The sequence below is a fragment of the Piliocolobus tephrosceles genome, chromosome 14 (assembly GCF_002776525.5).
Source record: "Piliocolobus tephrosceles isolate RC106 chromosome 14, ASM277652v3, whole genome shotgun sequence".
NCBI lineage: Eukaryota > Metazoa > Chordata > Mammalia > Primates > Cercopithecidae > Piliocolobus > Piliocolobus tephrosceles.
The window spans coordinates 76,408,081-76,433,996 of NC_045447.1; the positions used below are offsets into that span (position 1 = coordinate 76,408,081).

Genomic DNA, 25,916 nt, shown 5'->3' on the forward strand with positions numbered 1-25,916 from the left:
AAGTCATGCTGCTATAAAGACACATGCACACATATGTTTATTGCAGCACTATTCACAATAGCAAAGACTTGGAATCAACCCAAATGTCCATCAGTGACAGACTGGATTAAGAAAATGTGGCATGTATACACCATGGAATACTGTGCAGCCATAAAAAAGGATGAGTTTGTGTCCTTTGTAGGGACATGGATGCAGCTGGAAACCATCATTCTCAGCAAACTATAGCAAGAACAGGAAACCAAATACCGCATGTTCTCACTCATAGGTGGGAATTGAACAATGAGATAACTTGAACACAGGAAGGCGAACATCACACACTGGGTCCAATTGTGGGGAGTTGGGGGGAGGGATAGTATTAGGAGATATACCTAATGTAAATGACGAGTTAATGGGTGCAGCACACCAACATGGCACATGTATACATATGTAACAAACCTGCACGTTGTGCACATGTACCCTAGAACTTAAAGTATAATTTTTTAAAAAATTACTTTCATTATCTTCATTTTTATAGTTATCCTCTACTATGGAAAATGATACTGGTTTTCCACTTAGGATGGCAATAGAAATTAAAGCCAAAAAAAAGTTTAAATGAGCTGCCTGAAAGATAAATATTAGATAAATAATAGTGTAGGTGATATGTTGATGTGGCCAAAGGAAAACAAATTGCAATGTTGCTATGCAAATAATGACACCATTCCAGAATATCTGATCCTTTATGATTTCTTCTGCACATTCTTGTGAGAGGGATTTGGGAACCCAAGAGAGCTAAATTGCCATAGGTACATTTAAGGCAGTACATAGTAGCTTTTACTTATTTAAATCCTTCTACCAATTTCTGGTTTAATAGAAAATACTTGTCATTAGTTAGGATAGCATTGAGCCTTGAAGTGAAATGTAATTAGACTGCATTATATGTCTTACCTATGATATAGGGTCTGGCCAGGTGTGGTGGCTCATGCCTGTAATCCCTGCATTTTGGGAGGCTGAGGTGGGCGGATCACCTGAGGTCAGGAGTTTGAGACCAGCCTGACCAACATGCAGAAACCCCATCTCTACTTAAAATACAGAATTAGCCGGGCATGGTGGCGCATGCCTGTAATCCCAGCTACTCGGGAGGCTAAGACAGGAGAATTGCTTGAACCTGGGAGGCGGAAGTTACAGTGAGCCAAGATCGCGCCATTGCACTCCAGCCTGGGCAACAAGAGCAAAACTTCCTCCCACTACGCAAAAAAAAAAAAAGAAAACTATAGGATCTTTACAATATATTATTGTAGTGTAATAGAATTTTAGAGCACAAAGAGACATTGCTGACATGTTCTTGATCAGATAAATAGGCCAATCAGCTCTCTGTCTTAAACCTGTAGAAGTATCCTTTGTGAGCACTCCATAGTACAGACTCACCTGGAACAATTCTCTGTACAGTTCATGTTGGTCAAGGTTTCAAAACCTGACTAGTTTGTTGTTAGCCAAATTTCAAGTAAAGAGAAATGGGATGGCCCAGGAATACCCACTTGAATTCTCTCTCTCAGAAAATAATACCATGGATTTACTAATATTACCTCTGGCACAGATAGTATCATGCATTGCAACATTTATTGATGGAGTTTTCCCAATTTAATATTTCTCATCGTTTCCTCACATGATTAGTACTGCTAGCTAACCTACTAAAATTTTAACACTGACTTATCATTAGAGATGGCATGCATTTTTCCTACACCATTCCAAAGGAGAACATTAGATGTCTATATTAAATTCAAGCAAAAGTGTGAGAGAAATAATTTCAGCATGTCTCAGGTGTCTTGCTGGCTCTTAAGGTGAATAAGGTGGTGGTGACTGTTCTGCAGAGAGTTTCTCATAAGCAGGTGGAGCATTGGGAACCTGTGAGAACAAGAAAGGGAGAATATAGTCTTGGCAACAGTGTATACGTTTCTAGGAAAGGATTAAGTTAAAATAGTTAACATATTTATAGTTTCCCTGTGGACTGAAATTTCTGAGTGTTCACATATAATTTCTGCCCAATGAAGTAATTGTTAAATTTCACAAGTTTATATGCTAATTGTTGGGGGCAAGAGTAGAGAAAAATAGGGCTAAGGGGTTCCCAAAATCTCAAAAGCTTAGCTATACCTGGATTTTCCATGACAGTAAAAATCTCAAGCCCTAACTAACAAATCACTGAATGCTATTTACCGACACTATATACATTGCATCTTTAGCACAGAGATCCTTGTAATTGTGTCTAAAGGCACATTGACACTACCAAATATAAAACAAGAGGATATTGTATCCAGAATAAATGTGTCAGGGCTTCATTTAATGCTCACAACAATTCTGGGAGTGTTTTTATTGTTTTCATGTTACAGAATGGGAAACCAGAGCACAGAGAGGTTAACTCGCTTGCCCATGGTCACACAACTAGTAAGTTGTTGAGGTAAGAATCAAACACAGTAATCTGGCGCCAGAGTCAGTGCTCTCAACCATTATACTGTGTTGTGTATGTATTAGTGCTGTCCAATAGAAATATGGTACAAGCCACTTACGTTATTTTATTTTATTTTATTATTTTTGAGATGGAGTTTCACTCTTGTTGCCCAGGCTGTAGTGCAGTAGCACTATCTCGGTTCACTGCAACCTCCACTTCCTGAGTTCAAGTGATTCTCCTGCCTCAGCCTCCAGAGTAGCTAGGATTACAGGTGTGCACCACCATGCTTGGCTAATTTTTGTATTTTTAGTAGAGACAGGATTTCACCATGTTTGCCAGGCTGGTCTTGAACTCCTGAGATCAGATGATTCACCCATCTTGGCCTCCCAAAGTGGTGGGATTACAGGTGTGAGCCACCATGTCCGGCCATATGTAATTTTAAAATTTCTAGTAGCTACATTTAAAAAAAGAAACATGTAAAATTAATCTTAAAATGTTTTATTTAACCTAATATTATGAGAATATTTATTTCAAAATGAATCAATATAAAAATAATTAATGAACCATTTATCTTCTTTTCCACTTACTACTATCTTTGAAATATGGTATGTATTATAATACATCTTATTTTAAACTCCTGTAAGTGTTCAGTTGCAACACGTGACTAGTGGCTAAGCCATCAGACAGCACAGCTCTATACAATAAATAATAGGTACTTTATCCCTCCCGTCTGTATATATCTACATCCATTAAAAAGGCAAATATGACCAAAAACATAAAAGAATATTGTATCCAGGACTAAGTTCTTCCTTTGGATCTTACACGTAAGGCTCTCATTATTGACCCTGGAAACTCTGGGTATGTGACAACACAAGTTAAGAAAATCCCTGTGCTTCCCTTGTTTTTTGTTTTTATTATTATTTATTTTTTATTCTCATAAAATGCACAAAAATGTTGCCATTTTAACCATTTTTAGGTATATATAGTTCAGTGGCAATGAGTACATTCACATTGTTCTTGCTTTTTAAATGGAAATCATTGTATTCACTTGAGTTAAAAACAGCCATTCATGAAAATACCCTTATGAAGGATCTCAACCTACCACAGGTTCACAATTTTTCTCTTGAAGAGACAGTTTGCTGTCCTGATGATCTAACCCTTCTTGTGGGCATCTTCTTGTTAAGGCGCATTGAGTGCCAACATGAAGACTTTTATCCTGAAATGTAAATTGATAAAGGTGAGTGGGAAGAAGAAGTAACTGAATCCATTTTAGAAAAGAGAAGGGAAGCCAAAGTTTTTTTTTTATTATTATTATTATTTTTTTTTTTTATTATACTTTAAGTTCTAGGGTACATGTGCATAACGTGCAGGTTACATATGTATACATGTGCCATGTTGGTGTGCTGCACCCATCAACTCGTCAGCACCCATCAATTCATCATTTATATCAGGTATAACTCCCCAATGCAATCCCTCCCCCCTCCCCATGATAGGCCCCAGTGTGTGATGTTCCCCTTCCCGAGTCCAAGTGAGCTCATTGTTCAGTTCCCACCTATGAGTGAGAACATGCGGTGTTTGGTTTTCTCTTCTTGTGATAATTTGCTAAGAATGATGGTTTCCAGCTGCATCCATGTCTCTACAAAGGACGCAAACTCATCCTTTTTTATGGCTGCATAGTATTCCATGGTGTATATGTGCCACATTTTCTTAATCCAGTCTGTCACTGATGGACATTTGGGTTGATTCCAAGTCTTTGCTATTGTGAATAGTGCCGCAATAAACATACGTGTGCATGTGTCTTTGTAGTAGCATAATTTATAATCCTTTGGGTATATACCCAGTAGTGGGATGGCTGGGTCATATGGTACATCTAGTTCTAGATCCTTGAGGAATCGCCATACTGTTTTCCATAATGGTTGAACTAGTTTACAATCCCACCAACAGTGTAAAAGTGTTCCTATTTCTCCACATCCTCTCCAACACCTATTGTTTCCTGATTTTTTAATGATTGCCATTCTAACTGGTGTGAGATGGTATCTCATTGTGGTTTTGATTTGCATTTCTCTGATGGCCAGTGATGATGAGCATTTTTTCATGTGTCTGTTGGCTGTATGAATGTCTTCTTTTGAGAAATGTCTGTTCATATCCTTTCCCCACTTTTGGATGGGGTTGTTTGTTTTTTTCTTGTATATTTGTTTGAGTTCTTTGTAGATTCTGGAAATTAGCCCTTTGTCAGATGAGTAGATTGCAAAAATGTTCTCCCATTCTGTAGGTTGCCTGTTCACTCTGATGGTAGTTTCTTTTGCTGTGCAGAAGCTCTTTAGTTTAATGAGATCCCATTTGTCAATTTTGGCTTTTGCTGCCGTCGCTTTTGGTGTTTTAGACATGAAGTCCTTGCCCATGCCTATGTCCTGAATGGTACTACCTAGATTTTCTTCTAGGGTTTTTATGGTATTAGGTCTAACATTTAAGTCTCTAATCCATCTTGAATTAATCTTCGTATAAGGAGTAAGGAAAGGATCCAGTTTCAGCTTTCTACTTATGGCTAGCCAACTTTCCCAGCACCATTTATTAAATAGGGAATCCTTTCCCCATTTCTTGTTTTTCTCAGGTTTGTCAAAGATCAGATGGTTGTAGATGTGTGGCATTATTTCTGAAGGCTCCGTTCTGTTCCATTGGTCTATATCTCTGTTTTGGTACCAGTACCATGCTGTTTTGGTTACTGTAGCCTTGTAGTATAGTTTGAAGTCAGGTAGCGTGACGCCTCCGGCTTTGTCCTTTTGACTTAGGATTGTCTTGGCAATACGGGCTCTTTTTTGGTTCCATATGAACTTTAAAGCAGTTTTTTCCAATTCGGTGAAGAAACTCATTGGTAGCTTGATGGGGATGGCATTGAATCTATAAATTACCTTGGGCAGTATGGCCATTTTCACAATATTGATTCTGCCTATCCATGAGCATGGTATGTTCTTCCATTTGTTTGTGTCCTCTTTGATTTCACTGAGCAGTGGTTTGTAGTTCTCCTTGAAGAGGTCCTTTACATCCCTTGTAAGTTGGATTCCTAGGTATTTTATTCTCTTTGAAGCAATTGTGAATGGAAGTTCATTCCTGATTTGGCTCTCTGCTTGTCTGTTACTGGTGTATAAGAATGCTTGTGATTTTTGCACATTAATTTTGTATCCTGAGACTTTGCTGAAGTTGCTTATCAGCTTAAGAAGATTTTGGGCTGAGATGATGGGGTTTTCTAAATACACAATCATGTCATCTGCAAACAGGGACAATTTGACTTCCTCTTTTCCTAACTGAATACCCTTGATTTCTTTCTCTTGCCTGATTGCCCTAGCCAGAACTTCCAACACTATGTTGAATAGGAGTGGTGAGAGAGGGCATCCCTGTCTTGTGCCAGTTTTCAAAGGGAACTTTTCCAGTTTTTGCCCATTCAGTATGATATTAGCTGTGGGTTTGTCATAAATAGCTCTTATTATTTTGAGGTACGTTCCATCAATACCGAATTTGTTGAGCGTTTTTAGCATGAAGGGCTGTTGAATTTTGTCAAAAGCCTTTTCTGCATCTATTGAGATAATCATGTGGTTCTTGTCTTTGGTTCTGTTGATATGCTGGATTACGTTGATTGATTTGCGAATGTTGAACCAGCCTTGCATCCCAGGGATGAAGCCCACTTGATCATGGTGGATAAGCTTTTTGATGTGCTGCTGAATCCGGTTTGCCAGTATTTTATTGAGGATTTTTGCATCGATGTTCATCAGGGAGATTGGTCTAAAATTCTCTTTTTTTGTTGTGTCTCTGCCAGGCTTTGGTATCAGGATGATGCTGGCCTCATAAAATGAGTTAGGGAGGATTCCCTCTTTTTCTATTGATTGGAATAGTTTCAGAAGGAATGGTACCAGCTCCTCCTTGTACCTCTGGTAGAATTCAGCTGTGAATCCATCTGGTCCTGGGCTTTTTTTGGTGGGCAGGCTATTAATTGTTGCCTCAATTTCAGAGGCTGCTATTGGTCTATTCAGGGATTCAACTTCTTCCTGGTTTAGTCTTGGAAGAGTGTACGTGTCCAGGAAATTATCCATTTCTTCTAGATTTTCTAGTTGCTTTGCGTAGAGGTGTTTATAGTATTCTCTGATGGTAGTTTGTATTTCTGTGGGGTCGGTGGTGATATCCCCTTTATCATTTTTTATTGCGTCTATTTGATTCCTCTCTCTTTTCTTCTTTATTAATCTTGCTAGCGGTCTGTCAATTTTGTTGATCTTTTCAAAAAACCAACTCCTGGATTCATTGATTTTTTGGAGGGTTTTTTGTGTCTCTATCTCCTTCAGTTCTGCTCTGATCTTAGTTATTTCTTGCTTTCTGCTAGCTTTTGAATGTGTTTGCTCTTGCCTCTCTAGTTCTTTTAATTGTGATGTTAGAGTGTCAATTTTAGATCTTTCCTGCTTTCTCTTGTGGGCACTTAGTGCTATAAATTTCCCTCTACATACTGCTTTAAATGTGTCCCAGAGATTCTGGTATGTTGTATCTTTGTTCTCATTGGATTCAAAGAACATCTTTATTTCTGCTTTCATTTCGTTATGTACCCAGTAGTCATTCAGGAGCAGGTTGTTCAGTTTCCATGTAGTTGAGCGGTTTTGATTGAATTTCTTAGTCCTGAGTTCTAGTTTGATTGCACTGTGGTCAGAGAGACAGTTTGTTATAATTTCTGTTCTTTTACATTTGCTGAGGAGTGCTTTACTTCCAATTATGTGGTCAATTTTGGAATAAGTGTGATGTGGTGCTGAGAAGAATGTATATTCTGTTGACTTGGGGTGGAGAGTTCTATAGATGTCTATGAGGTCCGCTTGGTGCAGAGATGAGTTCAATTCCTGGATATCCTTGTTAACTTTCTGTCTCGTTGATCTGTCTAATGTTGACAGTGGAGTGTTGAAGTCTCCCATTATTATTGTATGGGAGTCTAAGTCTCTTTGTAAGTCTCTAAGGACTTGCTTTATGAATCTGGGTGCTCCTGTATTAGGTGCATATATATTTAGGATAGTTAGCTCTTCCTGTTGGATTGATCCCTTTACCATTATGTAATGGCCTTCTTTGTCTCTTTTGATCTTTGATGGTTTAAAGTCTGTTTTATCAGAGACTAGGATTGCAACCCCTGCTTTTTTTTGTTCTCCATTTGCTTGGTAGATCTTCCTCCATCCTTTTATTTTGAGCCTATGTATGTCTCTGCATGTGAGATGGGTCTCCTGAAGACAGCAGACTGATGGGTCTTGACTCTTTATCCAGTTTGCCAGTCTGTGTCTTTTAATTGGAGCATTTAGTCCATTTACATTTAAGGTTAATATTGTTATGTGTGATCTTGATCCTGCCATTATGGTATTAACTGGTTATTTTGCTCATTAGTTGATGCAGTTTCTTCCTAGGCTCGATGGTCTTTACATTTTGGCATGTTTTTGCAGTGGCTGGTACCGGTTGTTCCTTTCCATGTTTAGGGCTTCCTTCAGGGTCTCTTGTAAGGCAGGCCTGGTGGTGACAAAATCTCTAAGCATTTGCTTATCTGTAAAGAATTTTCTTTCTCCTTCACTGATGAAACTTAGTTTGGCTGGATATGAAATTCTGGGTTTAAAATTCTTTTCTTTAAGAACGTTGAATATTGGCCCCCACTCTCTTCTGGCTTGTAGAGTTTCTGCCGAGAGATCTGCTGTCAGTCTGATGGGCTTCCCTTTGTGGGTAACCCGACCTTTCTCTCTGGCTGCCCTTAAGATTTTTTCCTTCATTTCAACTTTGGTGAATCTGGCAATTATGTGTCTTGGAGTTGCTCTTCTGGAGGAGTATCTTTGTGGCGTTCTCTGTATTTCCTGAATTTGAATGTTGGCCTGGCCTGCTAGGTTGGGGAAGTTCTCCTGGATGATATCCTGTAGAGTGTTTTCCAATTTGGTTCCATTTTCCCCCTCACTTTCAGGCACCCCAATCAGACGTAGATTTGGTCTTTTGACATAATCCCATACTTCTTGCAGGCTTTGTTCATTTCTTTGTCTTCTTTTTTCTTTTGGTTTCTCTTCTCGCTTCATTTCATTCATTTGATCCTCAATCGCTGATACTCTTTCTTCCAGTTGATCGAGTCGGTTACTGAAGCTTGTGCATTTGTCACGTATTTCTCGTGTCATGGTTTTCACCTCTGTCATTTCGTTTATGACCTTCTCTGCCTTAATTAGTCTAGCTGTCAATTCTTCCACTTTTTTTTCAAGATTTTTAGTTTCTTTGCGCTGGGTACGTAATTCCTCCTTTAGCTCTGAGAGGTTTGATGGACTGAAGCCTTCTTCTCTCATCTCATCAAAATCATTCTCTGACCAGCTTTGATCCGTTGCTGGCGATGGGCTGTGCTCCTTTGCAGGAGGAGATGCGCTCTTATTTTTTGAATTTCCAGCTTTTCTGCCCTGCTTTTTCCCCATCTTTGTGGTTTTATCTGTCACTGGTCTTTGATGATGGTGACGTACTGATGGGGTTTTGATATAGGTGTCCTTCCTGTTTGATAGGTTTCCTTCTGACTGTCAGGACCCTCAGCTATAGGTCTGTTGGAGATTGCTTGAGGTCCACTCCAGACCCTGTTTGCCTGGGTATCAGCAGCAGAGGTTGCAGAAGATAGAATATTGCTGAACAGCGAGTGCACCTGTCTGATTCTTGCTTTGGAAGCTTCCTCTCAGGGGTGTACTCCACCCTGTGAGGTGTGGGGTGTTAGACTGCCCCTAGTGGGGGATGTCTCCCAGTTAGGCTACTCAGTGGTCAGTGACCCACTTGAGCAGGCAGACTGCCCCTTCTCAGATCTCAACCTCCGTGTTGGGAGATCCACTGCTCTCTTCAAAGCTGTCAGACAGAGTCGTTCGCGTTTCACAGGCTTCTACTCCTTTAGCTGAGCCCTGTCCCCAGAGGCGCAGTCTACAGAGACAGGCAGGTTTCCTTGAGCTGCTGTGAGCTCCACCCAGTTCCAGCTTCCCAGCGGCTTTAGTTACCTACTTAGGCCTCAGCGATGGCGGGCGCCCCTCCCCCAGCCTCGCTGCTGCCTTGCGGTTAGATTGCCGCAGACTGCTGTGTTAGCAAGGAGAGAGGCTCCGTGGGCGTGGGACCCTCCCGGCCAGGTGTGGGATACAATCTCCGGTGTGCCGGTGTTACAGCGCAGTATTGGGGTGGGAGTTACCCGATTTTCCAGGTGTTGTGTGTCTCAGTTCCCCTGGCTCGGAAAAGGGACTCCCTTCCCCCTCGCGGGGAAGCCAAAGTTTTAAGAATGAGTTTTAATCTAGGTTCTGCCACTTACTTGCTGTGTGCCTTCAGTCTCATCACTTTGCCTCTCTGAATTCTGAGTTTGCATCTAGGAAGATAATACCCACCTACCTCTCAGAATTGTTGTGGGAATTAACTAGAAGTAAAGCTCTAGTGCAGTGCCTGGGACCCAATAGGTGGGCAAAGAATATTTCTGGAGGGAAGGATAAGAAGACTGAATCTACAAAAGGAACACTCTTGTGAAATTATCCATCAGTAGTGAAACAGAAATAAAGACTTTGTCAAACAAATATTGAGAGAATTCGTTGCCAGTAGACCTGCCTTTCAAGAAACATTTGAAGTTCTTTTTTTTTTTTTTTTTTTTTTTTTTTGAGACGGAGTCTCGCTCTGTCGCCCAGGCTGGAGTGCAGTGGCAGGATCTTGGCTCACTGCAAGCTCCGCCTCCTGGGTTCACGCCATTCTCCTGCCTTAGCCTCCGGAGTAGCTGGGACTACAGGCGCCCGCCACCACGCCCGGCTAATTTTTTGTATTTTCAGTAGAGACAAGGTTTCACTGTGTTAGCCAGGATGGTTTCGATCTCCTGACCTCAGGTGATCCGCTCGCCTTGGCCTCCCAAAGTGCTAGGATTACAGGCGTGAGCCACTGCGCCCGGCCTTGAAGTTCTTTAGAGAAAAAGAAATAACATAGGTCAGAACCTTGTATCTGCATAAAGGAAGAACATCCAAGAAGGAATAAGTGAAGGTAAAATAAAAACTTTTTTTTTTTTTTTTTGGGACAGAGTCTTACTCTGTTGCCCAGGCTGGAGTGTAATGGCACGATCTCAGCTCACTGCAACCTCTGCCTCCTGGGTTCAAGCAATTCTCCTGCCTCAGCCTCCCAAAACTTCCTTTTTCTTTCTTTCTCTTTTTTTTTTTTTCTTTTTTTTTTTAGGAGACATGATCTTGCTAAGCTGCCCAGGCTGGTCTTAAACTCCTGAACTCAAGCAATCCTCCTGCCTAAGCCTCTGAGTAGCTAAGACTACAGGCATGCACCACTGCACCCAACATATTTATCTTATTCTTAGTTGATTTAACAGATAATAGTTTGTTCAAAAATGAATAATAGCTACAGTGTATTTAATTGTGTATGCTTATATACACTTGAAATGAATAACAGCAATGATACAAGGGAAAGGAATGTTAACAGAAAGAAAAAAACTGCAAAATATTTTAAAGAGGTTTATTCTGTGCCAATATGAATGACCATGGCCGGGAGAACAGTCTCAAGAGGTCCTGAGAAAGTGTGCCTGAGGTAGTTGGGTTATGATTTGGTTTTACGCATTTCAGGAAGGCAGGAATTGTAGGTAAAAATCATAAATCAATACACAGAAGGTATATTTTGGGTCAGCCTGAAAAGGCAGGACATCTCAAAGCAGAGGCTTACAGATGGGTTAAAGTTGCAGGTGGGTTTACAGATTACAGATGGGTTAAAGTTGCAGGTGGGTTTTAGGGATTCTTTAGTTGGCAGTTGGTTGAAAGAGTTCAGCTCTGTTTTAAGACTTGAAGTCAGTATAAAGGAATGCTTAAGATAAGGGAGTCTGCAATCTGTCACGTGATGCTATACCAGAGTCAATTTGGAAAGTAAACCACATTATACAGGGTTAATTTTTTAAAAAAACAACATTTTATGGTTTCACCATAAATTTATGGGCATGATTTAACACTTTCCTTGCATTGTCTTGTTCCTAATTTGATATTGCCACAAAGAGTTAATTCTGTCAGTCCTATAATCTCTATTTTAAAATTAATGCTGGTCAGTTGTATCTAAAACTCTTAAAAGGGAGGGTGTATAATGAGGCATCTCTCATCTCCCTTCCCATCATGGCCAAGACTCAGTTTTTCAGGTTTCCCTGGGGTCCCCTTGGCCAAGAGGGGGCCCATTCAGTTGGTTGGAGGATGTAGGTTTTGTTTTTAGTTTACAGGGGGAAGGAATTAGGATTATTTTATTTTAAGATGCTCATAATGCCTATAAAATGGTACAGTGTTATTTGAAAGTCGGCTTGAATTAGTTGTAAATGTATGTTGCAAACTCTAGGGAAACCACTGAAAAAAAGTAAAAAAGAAGTGTAAGGCTGGGCATGGTGGCTCATGCCTGTAATCCCAGCACTTTGGGAGGCCGAGGCGGGTGGATCACAAGGTCAGGAGATTGAGACCATCCTGGCTAACACAGTGAAATCCCGTCTCTATTAAAAATACAAATAATTAGCCAGGCGTGATGGCAGGTACCTGTAGTCCCAGTTACTCAGGAGGCTGAGTCAGGAGAATGGCATGAACCCAGGAGATGGAGCTTGCAGTGAGCCAAGATCGTGCCACTGCACTCCAGCCTGGGCAACAGAGCGAGACTCTGTCTCAAGAAAAACCAAAAGAAGTATAACTGGACTGGGCATGGTGGCTCACGCCTGTAATCCCAAGCACTTTGGGAGGCTGAGGCGGGCAGATGGCCTGAGCTCAGGAGTTCGAGACCAGCCTGGCCAACATGGTGAAACCCCATCTCTACTAAAAATACAAAAATTAGCCAGGTATAGTGGCGCACACCTGTAATCCCAGCTACTTGGGAGGCTGAGGCAGGAGAATCACTTGAACCCAGGAAGTGGAGGTTGCAGTGAGCCGAGATCACGCCACTGCATTCCAGTCTAGGTGACAAAGCGAGACTCTGTCTCAAAAAAAAAAAAAAAAAGTAAGTGCATAGAGAAAGATATACCATGCTAACACTAATGAAAAGAAAGTAGGAGTTCCTATATTAGTTTCAGAAGGAGAAGATTTCAAGGAAAGTTATCAGGAATAAAGAGGGATATTACATAATGATAAAGGTGTTCATTCTCCAAGAAGACATAACAACACTTAACATGCATGTACCTAAGAACACAGCATCAAAATACATGAGATAAAAAGTGATAGAACTGCAAGAAAAGGTAGTTGCACCCACTATGAAGTTGGAGTTATAGTTGGAGGCTTCAACATTTCTCTATCAGAAATAGACAAAGCCAGCAGGTAAAAAATAGTAAGGACTAACTCATTGTGTAAGGCTAGCATCACCCTAATATCAAAAACAAAGATATTACAAGAAAAGAAAACTACAATTCATTATCTCTCATAAATATAGATGCAAAAAAATCTGAACAAAATATTAGCAAATCAAATCTAATAATGTATAAAAGTGGAACTCAACAAAATCTTTGATTAGATATAATAGACATCTGTAGGCTACTTCATCCAATGACAACAGAATATACTTTCTTCTCAAGCTCAGAACATTCACCAGGATAAACCAAATTCTGGGCCACACAACACATCTTAACAAATTTAAAAGAATAGAAATTATACAATGTTTGCACTTAGACTATAATAGAATTAAAGTAGAAATCAATACAGAAAGATAACTGAAAAATTCCCAAACATTTGGAGATTAAACAACACACTTCTATATAACACATGGGTCAAAGGAGAAATCTCAGGAGAAATTTAAATATATTTTGAATTAAATGAAATTAAAATATGATGTCAGAATTTGTGGGATACTGCTTAGCAGTGCAAGCAGTATTTAGAGGGAAATGTATAACATTGAATGTGTATATTAGAGAATAAGAAAGATCCAAAATCAATCTAAGCTTTCACCTTAGGAAAATAAAGAGAACAGCAAATTAATCCAAAGTAAGCAGAAAAATAAAAATTAGAGCAGACATCAATGAAATTGGAAACAAGAAATCAGCAGAGCACAATGCCTCATTGCCTATAATGCCAGCACTTTGGGAGGGCAAGGCAGGAGGACTGCTTGAAGCCAGGAATTTGAGACCAACCAGAGCAACATAGTGAGACTCTGTCTCTGCAAATTAAAAAAAAAAGAAAGAAAATTAGTCAGATGTGGTGGCACATGCTATAGTCCTAGCTACTACGGTAGCTAGCTGTAGTCCTAGCTACTCAGGAGGCTGAGCCAGGAGGATTGCGTGAGCCCAGGAGTTCAAGGTAACGGTGAGCTATGACTGTGCCACTGCACTCCAGTCTGGGTGACAGAATGAGACCCTGTCTCTAGAAAAAGAAAGAAAAAGTCAGTAGAGTAAATCAATGAAACCAAATGCCAATTCTGGGAAAAGATCAATAAAATTGATAAGCCTTTAGCCACACTAAGAAAAAAAAAGAAGGCACAAACTGCTATTATCAGAAATAGTAATGGACATTAAAAGGATAAGCAAGAAATACTATGAACAACTATGCTCACAAATTTGAAAACGTAGGTGAATGTAACAATTCTTTGAAAGTCACAATCTGTCAAAATCCACACAAGAACTAGACCATCTGAAGAGATTTATATCTATTATAAAAACTGATCAATAATAACTGTCTAAAACAGAAAGCACCAGACCCAGATGAGTTCAGTGGTGAGTTCCACCAAACATTTAAGAAAGAAATTACACCAATCCTCTATAACCTCTTTCACAAGATTGAAGCAAAGGGAATAATTTGTAACTCATTGCTATGAGGCCAGCATTACCCTAATACCAGACAGATATTGCAAAATGAGAAAACTATAGCTCAATATCTCTCATGAATATAGATGCAAAAAATCTCAACAAAATATTATCAAGTCAAACTAACAATGTATAAAAGGAATTACACACCATGACAAAGTGGGATTTATCCCAGGTATGTAAACCTGGTTCAATATTGAGAAATCAGGCCAGGCGTGGTGGCTCACGCCTGTAATCCCAGCACTTTGGGAGGCCGCGGCAGGTGGATCGCTTGAGCTCAGAAGTTCGAGACCAGCCTGGGCAATATGGTGAAACCCCATCTCTACAGAAAGTACAAAAAAATTTAGCCAGGCATAGTGGCTTACACCTGTGGTCCCGGCTACTTGGAAGGTTTGGATGGGAGGATCACTTGAGCCTGGGAGGTGAAGGTTGCAGTAAGCTGAGATTACACCACTGCACTCCAGCCTAGGTGACAGAATGAGACCCCATGTCAAAAAGAGAAAAGAAAAAAAAAAAAAAGAAGAGGGAAATGAATTATTCTGATACATCAATAAACTAAAGAAGAAATTCTCAAGATTGTATCAATAGATGTAGAAAAAGCATTTGAAAAGCACCCATTCGTAATTTAAAACTCTCAATAAACTAGGGATAGAGGGAAACTTACCCAAGTTTGCTGAAGAATATCTAGGTACAAAAAATCAACAGTTAACATCATACTTGAAGCTTTTCTGCTAAGATCAGCAACAAGGCAAGGATGTCCTGTCTCACCACACCTTTTCAACATCATACTGGAAGTCCTAACTAATGCAATAAACTGGAAAAGGATTTAAAAGGTGGTGTACTGATTGGGAAGAAAAAATAAAACTGCCCTTGTCAATTTTTCTTTTTCTTTTTTTTAAAGCCTCTCACTAACCATAGGATAAGAGTATGATCCACTCTACCAGTTCACTGCCAGTTCTCTGTATTTACATTAAAACTGGGTGTACATTTTAAAATACAGATTCCCGAATCCCACCACCAGAGATGATCCCAGAATCTGCCTTTTAGCAAGAACCCCAAAGTATTCCAGTGCAGGTGACCACTGACTATGCATTAAGAAACACAGTGCCTTGACACATGAGTGTAAACTGAGCTGAGAGCAAGGGCTATGAAATTCTCCAAGAATCAAAAGTATTTTTTCTTGAACTTCCAAGTGAAGATGTAAAACTGGTTAATATAAAAACCACTGTCCAGTTTATTACAAATCATTTCCAACTTCCTCTTGCAGAAACAGGTTGCTACAAAAAGCAGCCTTTCCTTTCAAAAGATGTTTTCCAGGGCTCAGGGGAATTGTTAGCCAAGGGAGAAATTTTAAGAGATCTAAATTCCAACCAGCCTCTCTACTATTCTGTGGTCAAATGGAAATTGAAAAGTAGACATTTCAAGCTTAATGAAGATTGTTAAAGATGAAGTAATTCACATGCCCAAAGCTTATATTTAATGTCATTTATATCCCTTTACTTTAAAATGAAAATAGAATTACTGAAGACAGAAAGGGAGGTAATTATGTAATTAAATGCAATACTTAATACACTATTTTACATAATTTTGAGTAAACTTAGATTTCTGATCTCCAAACTGGCTTTTCTAGGTATATGAAAATCTCAAAATAAGATTTTAATATTAATTTTAAAAATAAATATGGAAATTAAATAAACCAAGAAATTTAAACACATTTCCCTCTCGATAAAAAGTCTCAGAAACTACAAACCACTGATCTAATCCTAGAGGAATGGAGGCATAGAGTTTGAATTTGAAACTTACCAAGCAAAATGTTCACAGTGTCTGAGCACATGACATTAAGACTCTCTGTTACTTTTCAATTGAATGAATTTAAGATGAGAGCATTGAAGCAGAAAAGAAAAATTATTGCATTTGTGTTCAGTAGGATCAAGCTAATAATTATAGTTAGTTAGGAAATGAGTACCAATATATTGAGTTTGTATAGCTTTAGTTCTTGAAAGACTAAACATTATGTTTTTGATATACAAATATATAATGAAATCAAAATACAGAAGAAAATATGTATTAAATAAAAATGGATATACATTGTGTTACATCACAGATTTCCAGTGTGTGTGGGTGTACGATAGAGCTAGTGAGTCTTGGAGAAGTTGCATTCTAGTCTCCAAGCAACTCAATGGCAGACAATGGGACCAAGTCCTAATGCCACACAATTAAGTGACTACTATGTGCCAGGCACTGTGCTGGGCATTGGAGATAGGAAGATGAGTAAGAAATATTCTCTGTTCTGGTTCATATATGGGGAAAGCGGAAGGGTGGAAGAGGCAAAAAGTAAATAGCTAATTACAAGGCAGTGTCATAACCCCATGCTAGAGTTACAAATGGAGTTCTATGGCAGAGATTAAAGTCCTCCCATACTAACCTGTTGTGGACAGCCATATGAGCAGGAATTCTATCCCTAACTTTCTAACCCAAGGCTTTCCTCAAGTATTTCCTCCAATATTGGAGTCTTGTTCAGATTCATCAACTCCTCCTCCTTCCCACTAAATGTCAGCACACTAGAGGGCTATGCTCGGTGGGTGTGTCAGCCCCCAAACTTGCCCTGCCTTTTATTGTTTGTATTTGTATTTATGCTCTGGAAAGACAGACATTGGGGAACAGGAGACATGAGACTGCCCAAGTTTCTTGGCAAAGAGGGAAGGAATCCAGAGTTGCATCTCTCACCTTCTCCTTCTCATCAGCTTGCCAAGCTTCAATCCCCACCCCACACCAACCCTCCTCTCTTTCACAGGACCTTTTCCTCTAAATGAAGTGCTTGCTAAATGAGGAATGGGACTTTCCAACATCTTTTGTAAAGGTAATTTTTTTCCATTTTGCATCAACCTGAAAAGCTTTCAGATCTGTAATAACGAGAGAGAGAGATAGATCGAGATCTATGGAGAATGCCTTTGGGTGTTGAAGTGCTAAAGTGCTACCTAGCTTTGAAGCAAGATTGCTGAAACCTGTAGTTTTTATAGCTTATAAACTCAGTTGATGTTTCCCATTCATAGAGGATACTGGTACCAGAAGACTGGACTGTGTAATTGTGTTAGCTTCCTGTATATTTGGGTAAAAAAGAAAGAAAATACTATTAAAACCTTTGGCCATCTAAGAAGGATGCAGCCTGTTAAAAAACACACAGTGACCTTTTGTGCTGATGCAGGGAGGATGGTTTCCTCATTGCACGGATGATATCCTGGGATGCTTAGTGTAGAGTCAGAAGAATTTGGAATTCACAGGTAACCAGTGAGGAAAGGGGTAAAGAAGCAAGGTAGGAAGACCAGGTCACAAAGTGGAGTAACAGAACCAGCAAGAATTCTCAGAAGTGGTAAAACCTTAGGTGTCTAAGAATACTCCTGTTTGCTATAAGGGAACCTCAACCCCCTTCCCCTGTGCCCTATTAACCATCAGTGCTTAGCTATACACAACATCCAGGTACCCAAGTTTGCTGTGAGTAGAACCAAAAAGACAGGTACTATAGTTTGAATGTGTCCCCCAAAATTCATGTATTGGAAATTTAATCCCCAATGCAACAATGGTGAGAGGTAGGACTTTTAAGAGGTGATTAAGTCACAGGGGCTCTGTCCTCATGAATGGATTAATGTTATTGCAGGAGTGTGTTATTGCAAGAGTAGGTTTGTTATAAAAGTGAGTTTGGGCCGTGTGTGGAGTGTTTCACACTTGTAGTCTCAACATTTTGGGAGGCCGAGGCAGGAAGATCCCTTTAGCCCAGGAGTTTGAGACCAGCCTGGGCAACATACTGGGACCTCGTCTCTACAAAAAAAAAAAAAAGTTTTTTTAATTAGCCGGGTGTGGTGGCACATGCCTGTGGTCCCAGCTGCTCTGGAGGCTGAGACAGGAGGATGGCTTGAGCCTAGGAGGTCAAGGCTACAGTGACTCATGATCACCACTGTGTTCCATCCTGTTTCAAAAAAAAAAAAAATGAGTTCAGCTCCCTCTTGCTCTCACTCTCTTGCCCATGTGATGCCTTCCACTATGATATGACACAGCAGGAAGGCCTCACCAGGTGTGGCCCCTAGATCTTGGAGTTCCCAGCCTCCACAACTGTAAACCAAATGAATTTCATTTATTTATAAATTACAGTCTCTGGTATTCTATTATAGTCACAGACTAAGACACAGGGCAAGTTCCTGGTTGGGGTTCATGCCTGAGCAGAAGCAAAGGAAGAGTTGCCAAAGTAAAAAAATGAGTAGCAAAAGAGGCATCAGAAGCCGGAATCAGAGCTAGAGGTTGTAATGAGGCAATTATCTGACTCTGCAGAGACTCAGAGGAAAGAACCGGAAACAGGGCCCTGGACCTGGAAGGATTTCAGCTGTGGGAACTATACCAACCATCAAAGCTCTGTATCCGTTTCGTCTTCTACAATACCAACAGCCGATGAGCAGTAAGATTCCCAGGATCACTGTCAGGATGCCAATTCCAGCGGCCCTGGCCCAAGAGATAGACAAATCCGCTTTGTCATTGAAACATTGTTCTACATTATGATGAAGCATAAATCAATCTTTCTCTTCATGTGGGCTTTGACTGCCCAGAGCAGCATCTCCCGGTGTCCAGGTAGTTTCCCACCTCCCACACTGGGCACCCCACCAGGCCTCCAGCACCTGGATCTAGCGCAGGTCTTTATCTAGGAGCCTCTCAAGTGTGTGCCCACAGTAGCACTGCTAATTGACATGGCCCAGACACCAAGTTCCATGTACAAGAAGTGCCATAGTAACTGGTCTTTATGTGGACAGTGTATTTATTGGAACTAAATTATCTTTTCTTCTCCTCAGGCTGTTTTAGAACATTTTCTCAATTCAGCCCACAAAAAGAAAATAGAAATTAACACTAACTCATCTACTAAAAGCCAGGTGCTGTACTAAACATTCATTAGCTTATTCAATTCTCACATCAACACTGGAGGGTGGACACCATTTATCATCCCCTATTTTCACAGATGAGGAAATAAAAGGCCGAGGATATATGACTCACTGGTGATCATACAGAGCTAACACAAAACAGAGCTTGGATTTGAACCTGAATCCGTCTCAATTATGTTCATGCCCTCCCTTCCCTAAACTCCCCGCTTTGCTCCTTGCAGCCCTAGGGAGAAGTGTCTGGGCTGAACCTACAGCAAAGCTGTAGCATTACTTATTGAGAAGGGTCGTGTCTAAGCAGCAGGGTGCCAATCTGGGGGTCTACACCGGCCTCTTGGGCCCTGTGTTCAGTGACCCCTGGGAAGCATTACAGTTACCACAGAGACCCTGAAAACAGGGCCTGGAGCTGTTCACTCCTGGCAAGCATCTTCAGTTAGCTAACATCTACCTGATCACAGCATGATCAAAATCAACAGAACTGACTCTGTTATCTGTGGTTGTCAACTCGCTAAGAAAGTTTCTGCTGCGCTGAGTGACTTATAAGAGACTGAGCAGCTACAGGAGAAGCAAAGTTTAAGGCTTCTCCTGGAGAGACTTTTGCTCAGTACCATCTACTGGACAACTTCTGTCTCAAGGCTGAGGAGACATCAAGCTTATCCTGTCCATCTGCAAACGGGATGGAGAGAACCATGGGATGACAGTGCTAGATGGAAACTCTGACTTATGTAGGTCAGTCCACCCACTTTATAAATCAGGAAGCTGAGACCTATGAAGATTCATCAACATTACCATCACCATAGTGACTACCATTCATTGAGCACCAATTTGTGCCAGGCACTGGGCTAGACAGCCCACATATATGCTTTTATTTCATCCTAACCACAGTCCTCTGAGGTAGGAATGATGTTCATTTTACAACTGATGTTATGCTAGTCAAATGCCCAGGGCTGCACAACCAGTAAGTGGCAGAACCAACATTCACATCAACTGGCACTGGAAACCTAGCAAGTGAGCACCAGAATTTGGGCCAGATCCAGGTCTCCCAGGCCAGTGCTTTTCCTGCAGAGTCACTCTTTCCTGAACTGAAGCTGTCACAAGTGTGTTCTCATGACTGAAGGCAGCTGATTCAACTCCCAACATGCCTGTGCTCTCATTTCACCCTGTGGCATCCGCTTGAACATCTTGACACAGACAGAGCTCTGTTCCAGCACTTTATGCATCATCACATGGTGCTCACAACATGCCCAAGTGACTGACAGTGAAAAGCACCAGCATATGGCAGACACGTTGGAAGAACCCACTGCCCAGTTTGGCAGGGCTCCTCAGAGTGTCTTCCAAATATCACCTGCAGCAGAATCACCTGAGATGCACGCTGAGGTGCAGATCATAGGACTCCACCCCTGGCCTACCCAATCAGCCTCTTAGGTGGCAGCACCTAGGAATCTGCATTTTAACAAGTTCCATGGATGACTTGTGTCCACTCAACCGTGAGAACTGCTCTCCACTGAGGTTTCAAAGAGATACATAATACTCAAAGCGGTATGTAGTCCTTCCTGGCTGGATGTGGGAACTTAATTTGCATCATTCTTCCTCATTCCACCTGCTGGCACAACTGTGAGAAGGATAAATAGTCTCGGATCTTAGGGATACATCGCTTTAATGAAGATGGCCCCGTTGTGCAGGATCTGGATTTTATGCAAAAGAATTTTAAGTAAAAAAGAAGATAGCCCCATTCCCCTACCTCCATCCCACCTATTTAAACAAACAGCAACGGGGGCAGGGACTTTTCATGAGACGAATGAGTTTTGACATTGGTGCTGTGTGCAGTTACTTATTTTCTGGATGGATCTCCTTCAGTACCTGCACAAGATCATGATGTTCCATGTATTCAGGGGTTCCTTCACTCACAGTCTGAAGTTAAGTGTTTCAGTGTGCTGGAAACTTTGGCTATCTGACCCTTCCACAGACATCAAAATGTCAAAAGGAATTACGTTCTCTCTTTATAGAGGGATGGCTCCCACCCATATGGGTTGAGTGGGTATTTTTCTTTTGTGCTGGAATCCAGAGGTTCCCTCCTGTTCTCAAGGAAAATGTCAGATAACCCACTTGACCCTGCTTATGCACGTCATTCGAGTTGCAAGACACAGAAAGCTTGTGCCTTCAGTCAAGGGATTCCTTCACATGATAATGGTCATAACCCCTTTTGCCCTTTATTAAGACATTGTCCCTCAACTCCAAACCCACCTTTCTATGCTCTGCTCTCTGATGCTGGGACTGGACTCTGCAAATGCCACTTCTCCTTTGCCCACTGGCTCCCATTGGAGTACTCGAGAGAGGGCCTGCAAACCTAGGAGGTCAGGAAGGAGCAGCTCCTTCCAGTGTGCTTCCTGCTCCTGTCATCATCACCCCAGCAGTGCTCACATTGTCTGTACGTATCAAGCACCAGCTCGTTTTCTGGCATTCTCAGAGCCAGCTTCATTATGCCCCTCCCCAGCAGAGCACTGGCTGACCAGTGCTCCCACCTCAGAGGCCTGAGTATTTGATTCATGCCCCTCACTTCTAATCTCCGGAGACACCAGAACTAGCCAAACACAAATCTCTCCTTAGAGATCTGGGTCCCATTTCTGTGGGTTTACTCCTTCCAATTCTAGGTCCTGATGGCCTCACCCTTCCCTTTGTTCCCCTAGACACAGGGGTGGAAGCAGCATTCTGTGAGTACAGCCTTGGTTACTCCTGTGCCTTCTTTGCCTCCTCAGTCTCAGTCCCATGCCTATTTAACCAGCTTCTTATATTAAAGTCTCTATGTTGAACCACCTAGTTGGTTTCTTCCTGACTAGACCCTGAAAGTTACCTTGCTCAGGTTGTGAGTACACCTGGCTATGAGGTTCCCCAGCTGGGCGTGATGGCCCGACATGGCAAAGGACAACTCCATTTTCAGCCTATTGAGCTGACAAGCATCGGCCTCCAGCTTAACACTGAGAGATACTGACCTCTGCCCTAGCCTCTCGTTGGATGGGATTGTGCAAATATTTGCCTCTGCTGGCCTGCAGCATAACACTTAAGAGCATGGACTCTGGGGGCAAACCTGCATTTAAATCCCAGCGTCACCATGTCTGGCCACACATTTTCTAATTTCTCTAAACCTTTCTTCATTTACAACACAGCAAGAATGATACCCACAGGTGCCACAGGGCAGGGGATGGGGGGGTGGAGCAATAAGCAGAAGTGACTTGTGTCCCTTGAAAGGAATGGTCCTAGCCTGTCCTTCACCTCCTGCTTTCTGTTAGCAAGATGTGGAGGTGATGGCACAACATCTTCAGCCATGGGGACAAAAGCGACATCCCAGGGGAGTAACCAGCAAGAAGAAAAGGAACAGGCCTTGAACTCTTTACTCTTGAATTTTTACACGAGACATAAAACTATATTTTAAAGAAGAGTCTGTTGAGTGATTATATGGAAGCTGAAACGATACCCTAACTAATACCACGACCAATGGGCTCCCCTCCCTCAAAGAGTATATTTTTGCTCTCAGGACGTTTTCTGAGAAGATACCACTGCCCTCAACTCCAACTGGCCAGGGATATTAGAAGACCCTATACCAGGGTCTTCTGAGGAAATGCTGTTTCCTTCCTCAGGAAATGCTGAATTCTTCCTCAGTACCTTTGTTGGGCCTTACATCTTGCTGGTCCCTGTGGTTGACTATTAAAGATGGTTCAACAGCTCTTTCCAAAGAAAGAGCAGGTTCGCAGGGAGTTCTGGACAGACCACATAAGAGGGTGTTGTCCTGCTGGAGTCCCACGCGGAGGGTGGGGCCTCCCCTGCCCCTGCTGCCCAGCACGTACAGAGTATGTCCCTTTCCCACTCCCAGCACGTACAGAATATGTCCCTGCAGCCTCTGGTTTTCATCACCACACTTATATTTGCTAAAATTAATCTCATGCCTAACTCTCCCACTAGGTTGTGAGTGTTTTCAAAGATAAAAATAGTATCTCAGGCCAGTATACAATGCTTAACATTTAGAAATGCTTAATCATATAAATACTTATTTTTAATTCACTCATAATACCCAACGCCTTTCCTTAGGATAAAGTTATGCTGCAAAGGCTGTGACTTCAGTCTTCGTCTCGAGTCTGGCTGTGGGCTGAGTCACATGCACCTGCCCATCATCCTCACTGGCTTCTTGGCAACTCACTTTTATTTTGTCTGCAAACCACCTTCAGGAGCTTGAGTGGAGGAGACAGAACAAGGATTGAGGAAAGAGGCATTGTGATTCTGAACAGATGTTTTTCCACTTGGGAACCTACAGATAAGGCCCAGTAGTCAAAGTGCACCCAAAAATGGCAAGATCCAACCTTATACCGTTCCCATCTTCCTGCCTGTTTGGCCTCAGAGAAGCTTGACTGAGCCCCTTGTAGAAGCACCGAATCTCCTCCACTTGTTGCCAGGGATGTTACTGTCTGGGGAGATAAACACTAGGGAGATTTACGAGCAGGCAGTGCTGGTGGAATTCAGCGGGCTGTCAGCAAATGGCAAACTGGAAGCCCTGCTGGGTCTGGTTTTGAACTTACTCTTCAGCTGTGATGTAAGAGTGGCCGTGCCCCTTCTTGGGGTAACCATAGATGAAGTGAGCATCTTCTCTTGGCATCTTGTAGGGTCAGGGCACAGGACACCTAACAGAAGAAGCATGTGGGCATTGTTAATGCATCCAAAGCCACCCTGTTCATTGTCTCATAAAGACCCACAACAGCATCCTCACTAGATGACCAATATCCACAGTCAGGACCCTTTGGTTTCTCTCTGTGAGGAGATTTGCACCTGCTTCTTTCATTGATATCAAGGGCTTTGACAATAGCTCAGGTTTCTAACCCCTCCTACTAATTAAAGTTCAAAGAAGAAACTACAAACGAAAGCAAAAAGACTCAAAATTATTTGGTGAAAAAATGTTCCTCATGTGCCTTCAGTTTGACTCTGCACCATAAACTTCTAGAGAAACAAACAAAATGCATTTTTACTGATTCTCCACCTTCCCTGGCCCAGGGCTGTGGCTAATAAGAGGAGTTATTTTTCTCCAAAGTTATTATTGGATATCAGTCCACAGACAGACAGAGGCTATGATACATAATGTGTGTTTCCCAGAGCACCTGTTGCCTGTGCCTCGCGAGTGTGCATGAGGTTGAGCGCTGAGCACAGCATCTTCTAGCCCAGCTTTTCAGCAAAGGAGACCACCCCACACAGGGGCTTCAGCTTGTCCCCAGGCACTCCACCCAAAACAAGCTGAGGAAGCCCAGGACCTGACTTTATCTAACAATGTGTTTCCCTTCCTACTTAAGTCAATTTCTGCTTCTCTCTGATTCGAGTCCCTTGGCTAGCATTTTTTTAAAAATTATAACATATACAAATGAACAACAATAAAAACCGACCATAAGCGGCAGTGGCCGTAATTCAAGTATGCTCATTAAAAACTAATAATGGAAGCTCCTTTCCTTGTTATTGTGTATTTTTCTGCTCGCTTACTGTTCTCAGGAATTTCAAAGGTCTGATCCCCATAGAATTACATTAATGAGCTCCAGTTTAAAACAACAGGGAGGGGTGGGAGAGAAGAGTGGTGATTTCACCACACGACCCCTTTCCACTGGCTCATTTTATGTGTAATTTACCCTTCCCAGTTGTAAAAAAGAAATTAAAGTCAAACTCACTGATCCTCTCAAGTGAATAATATAGGGGTGAACCCTGTGTTCAAAATGACAGAATAGAAACTTAATTATTCGTTAAATTGTTTTCATACATCCCATACCTCAAGCTCAGAGCCTTGGCAAATGGTGCAGCAACAGCAAACGCACCTCTTACTACTCAGACCAGAGGAAGTGGTTCTTTAAGTGACAGGAGAACACATCTACCTCAGGAAAGCTGCTTCTCCCCAGCAAGCTGCCATCCTGAATAATTGCTTTTCTTCTTGGGAGTCTTAGAGGACTGAGAGAGGATTCAGGAGGAGACTTTGTGAGCCCTCTGAAGTTGGAGACTGACAAACGTTGCAGAGAAATTCTGTTGACGTCACACATCAGCGGGGCAATGAGGGTAGGCAGAGGACTTCACCAGAATTTCCCAAATCCTATATGATTATAGCGAGAGGGCAATGCTCTTACCTTCCTGAATGAGAGAGTGTTCCGTCCACTGGCTGGCCGCGTGTGTGAAGACTGCTCCTCTGGCTCTTAATCTTTTTGACTTATTTTTTTTCCTGGTCTTGAGTCCCATGATAGTCACGGGTTTAGATTTCTGACGGGGTCGTCTGTAATTGCTTAATTGGCATGAAAGAAACCAACTTCATCCCTTCCTTCAAAAAGTCACAGCTGACTGTGGCCTCTGTTTTCCCCAGTCCCAGTGCTCTATCCTAGAGAAGGCATTTATTTTATTTTATTTTATTTATTTATTTTTATTTTTATTTTTATTTTTGAGACGGAGTCTCGCTCTGTCGCCCAGGCTGGAGTGCAGTGGCTGGATCTCAGCTCGCGGCAAGCTCCGCCTCCCGGGTTTACGCCATTCTCCTGCCTCAGCCTCCCGAGTAGCTGGGATTACAGGCACCCGCCACCTCGCCCGGCTAGTTTTTTGTATTTTTTAGTAGAGACGGGGTTTCACCGTGTTAGCCAGGATGGTCTCGATCTCCTGACCTCGTGATCCGCCCATCTCAGCCTCCCAAAGTGCTGGGATTACAGGCTTGAGCCACCGCGCCCGGCGAGAAGGCATTTATTTTAAATGTTGGTCCCTCCTCTATAAGACTGCCACATCATATAAAATATAG

At 41.8% G+C, this 25,916-nt stretch overlaps 1 protein-coding gene and 1 long non-coding RNA gene across 2 annotated transcripts in view; one reads left to right on the forward strand and one right to left on the reverse strand.

Moving 5' to 3' along the window:
- Positions 1–24,548, forward strand: part of LOC111543293 — a 31,351-nt gene extending 6,803 nt beyond the window's left edge. Inside the window, exons 3-4 of the long non-coding RNA XR_002731808.1 lie at positions 16,996–17,061; positions 23,204–24,548. This is a non-coding gene — a long non-coding RNA (uncharacterized LOC111543293). The remainder of the gene's footprint in view (positions 1–16,995; positions 17,062–23,203) is intronic.
- On the reverse strand, positions 703–25,278 carry MLANA (melan-A). The gene is made up of 5 exons (XM_026453868.1): positions 25,264–25,278; positions 23,689–23,790; positions 18,596–18,692; positions 3,525–3,638; positions 703–1,881 (listed from the first exon to the last, which is right to left on the reverse strand). The coding sequence occupies exons 2-5, from the start codon at positions 23,763–23,765 to the stop codon at positions 1,813–1,815; spliced, it is 357 nt and encodes a 118-aa protein (XP_026309653.1). The 5' UTR covers positions 23,766–23,790; positions 25,264–25,278; the 3' UTR covers positions 703–1,812.
- Positions 25,279–25,916: the final 638 nt, after the last annotated feature.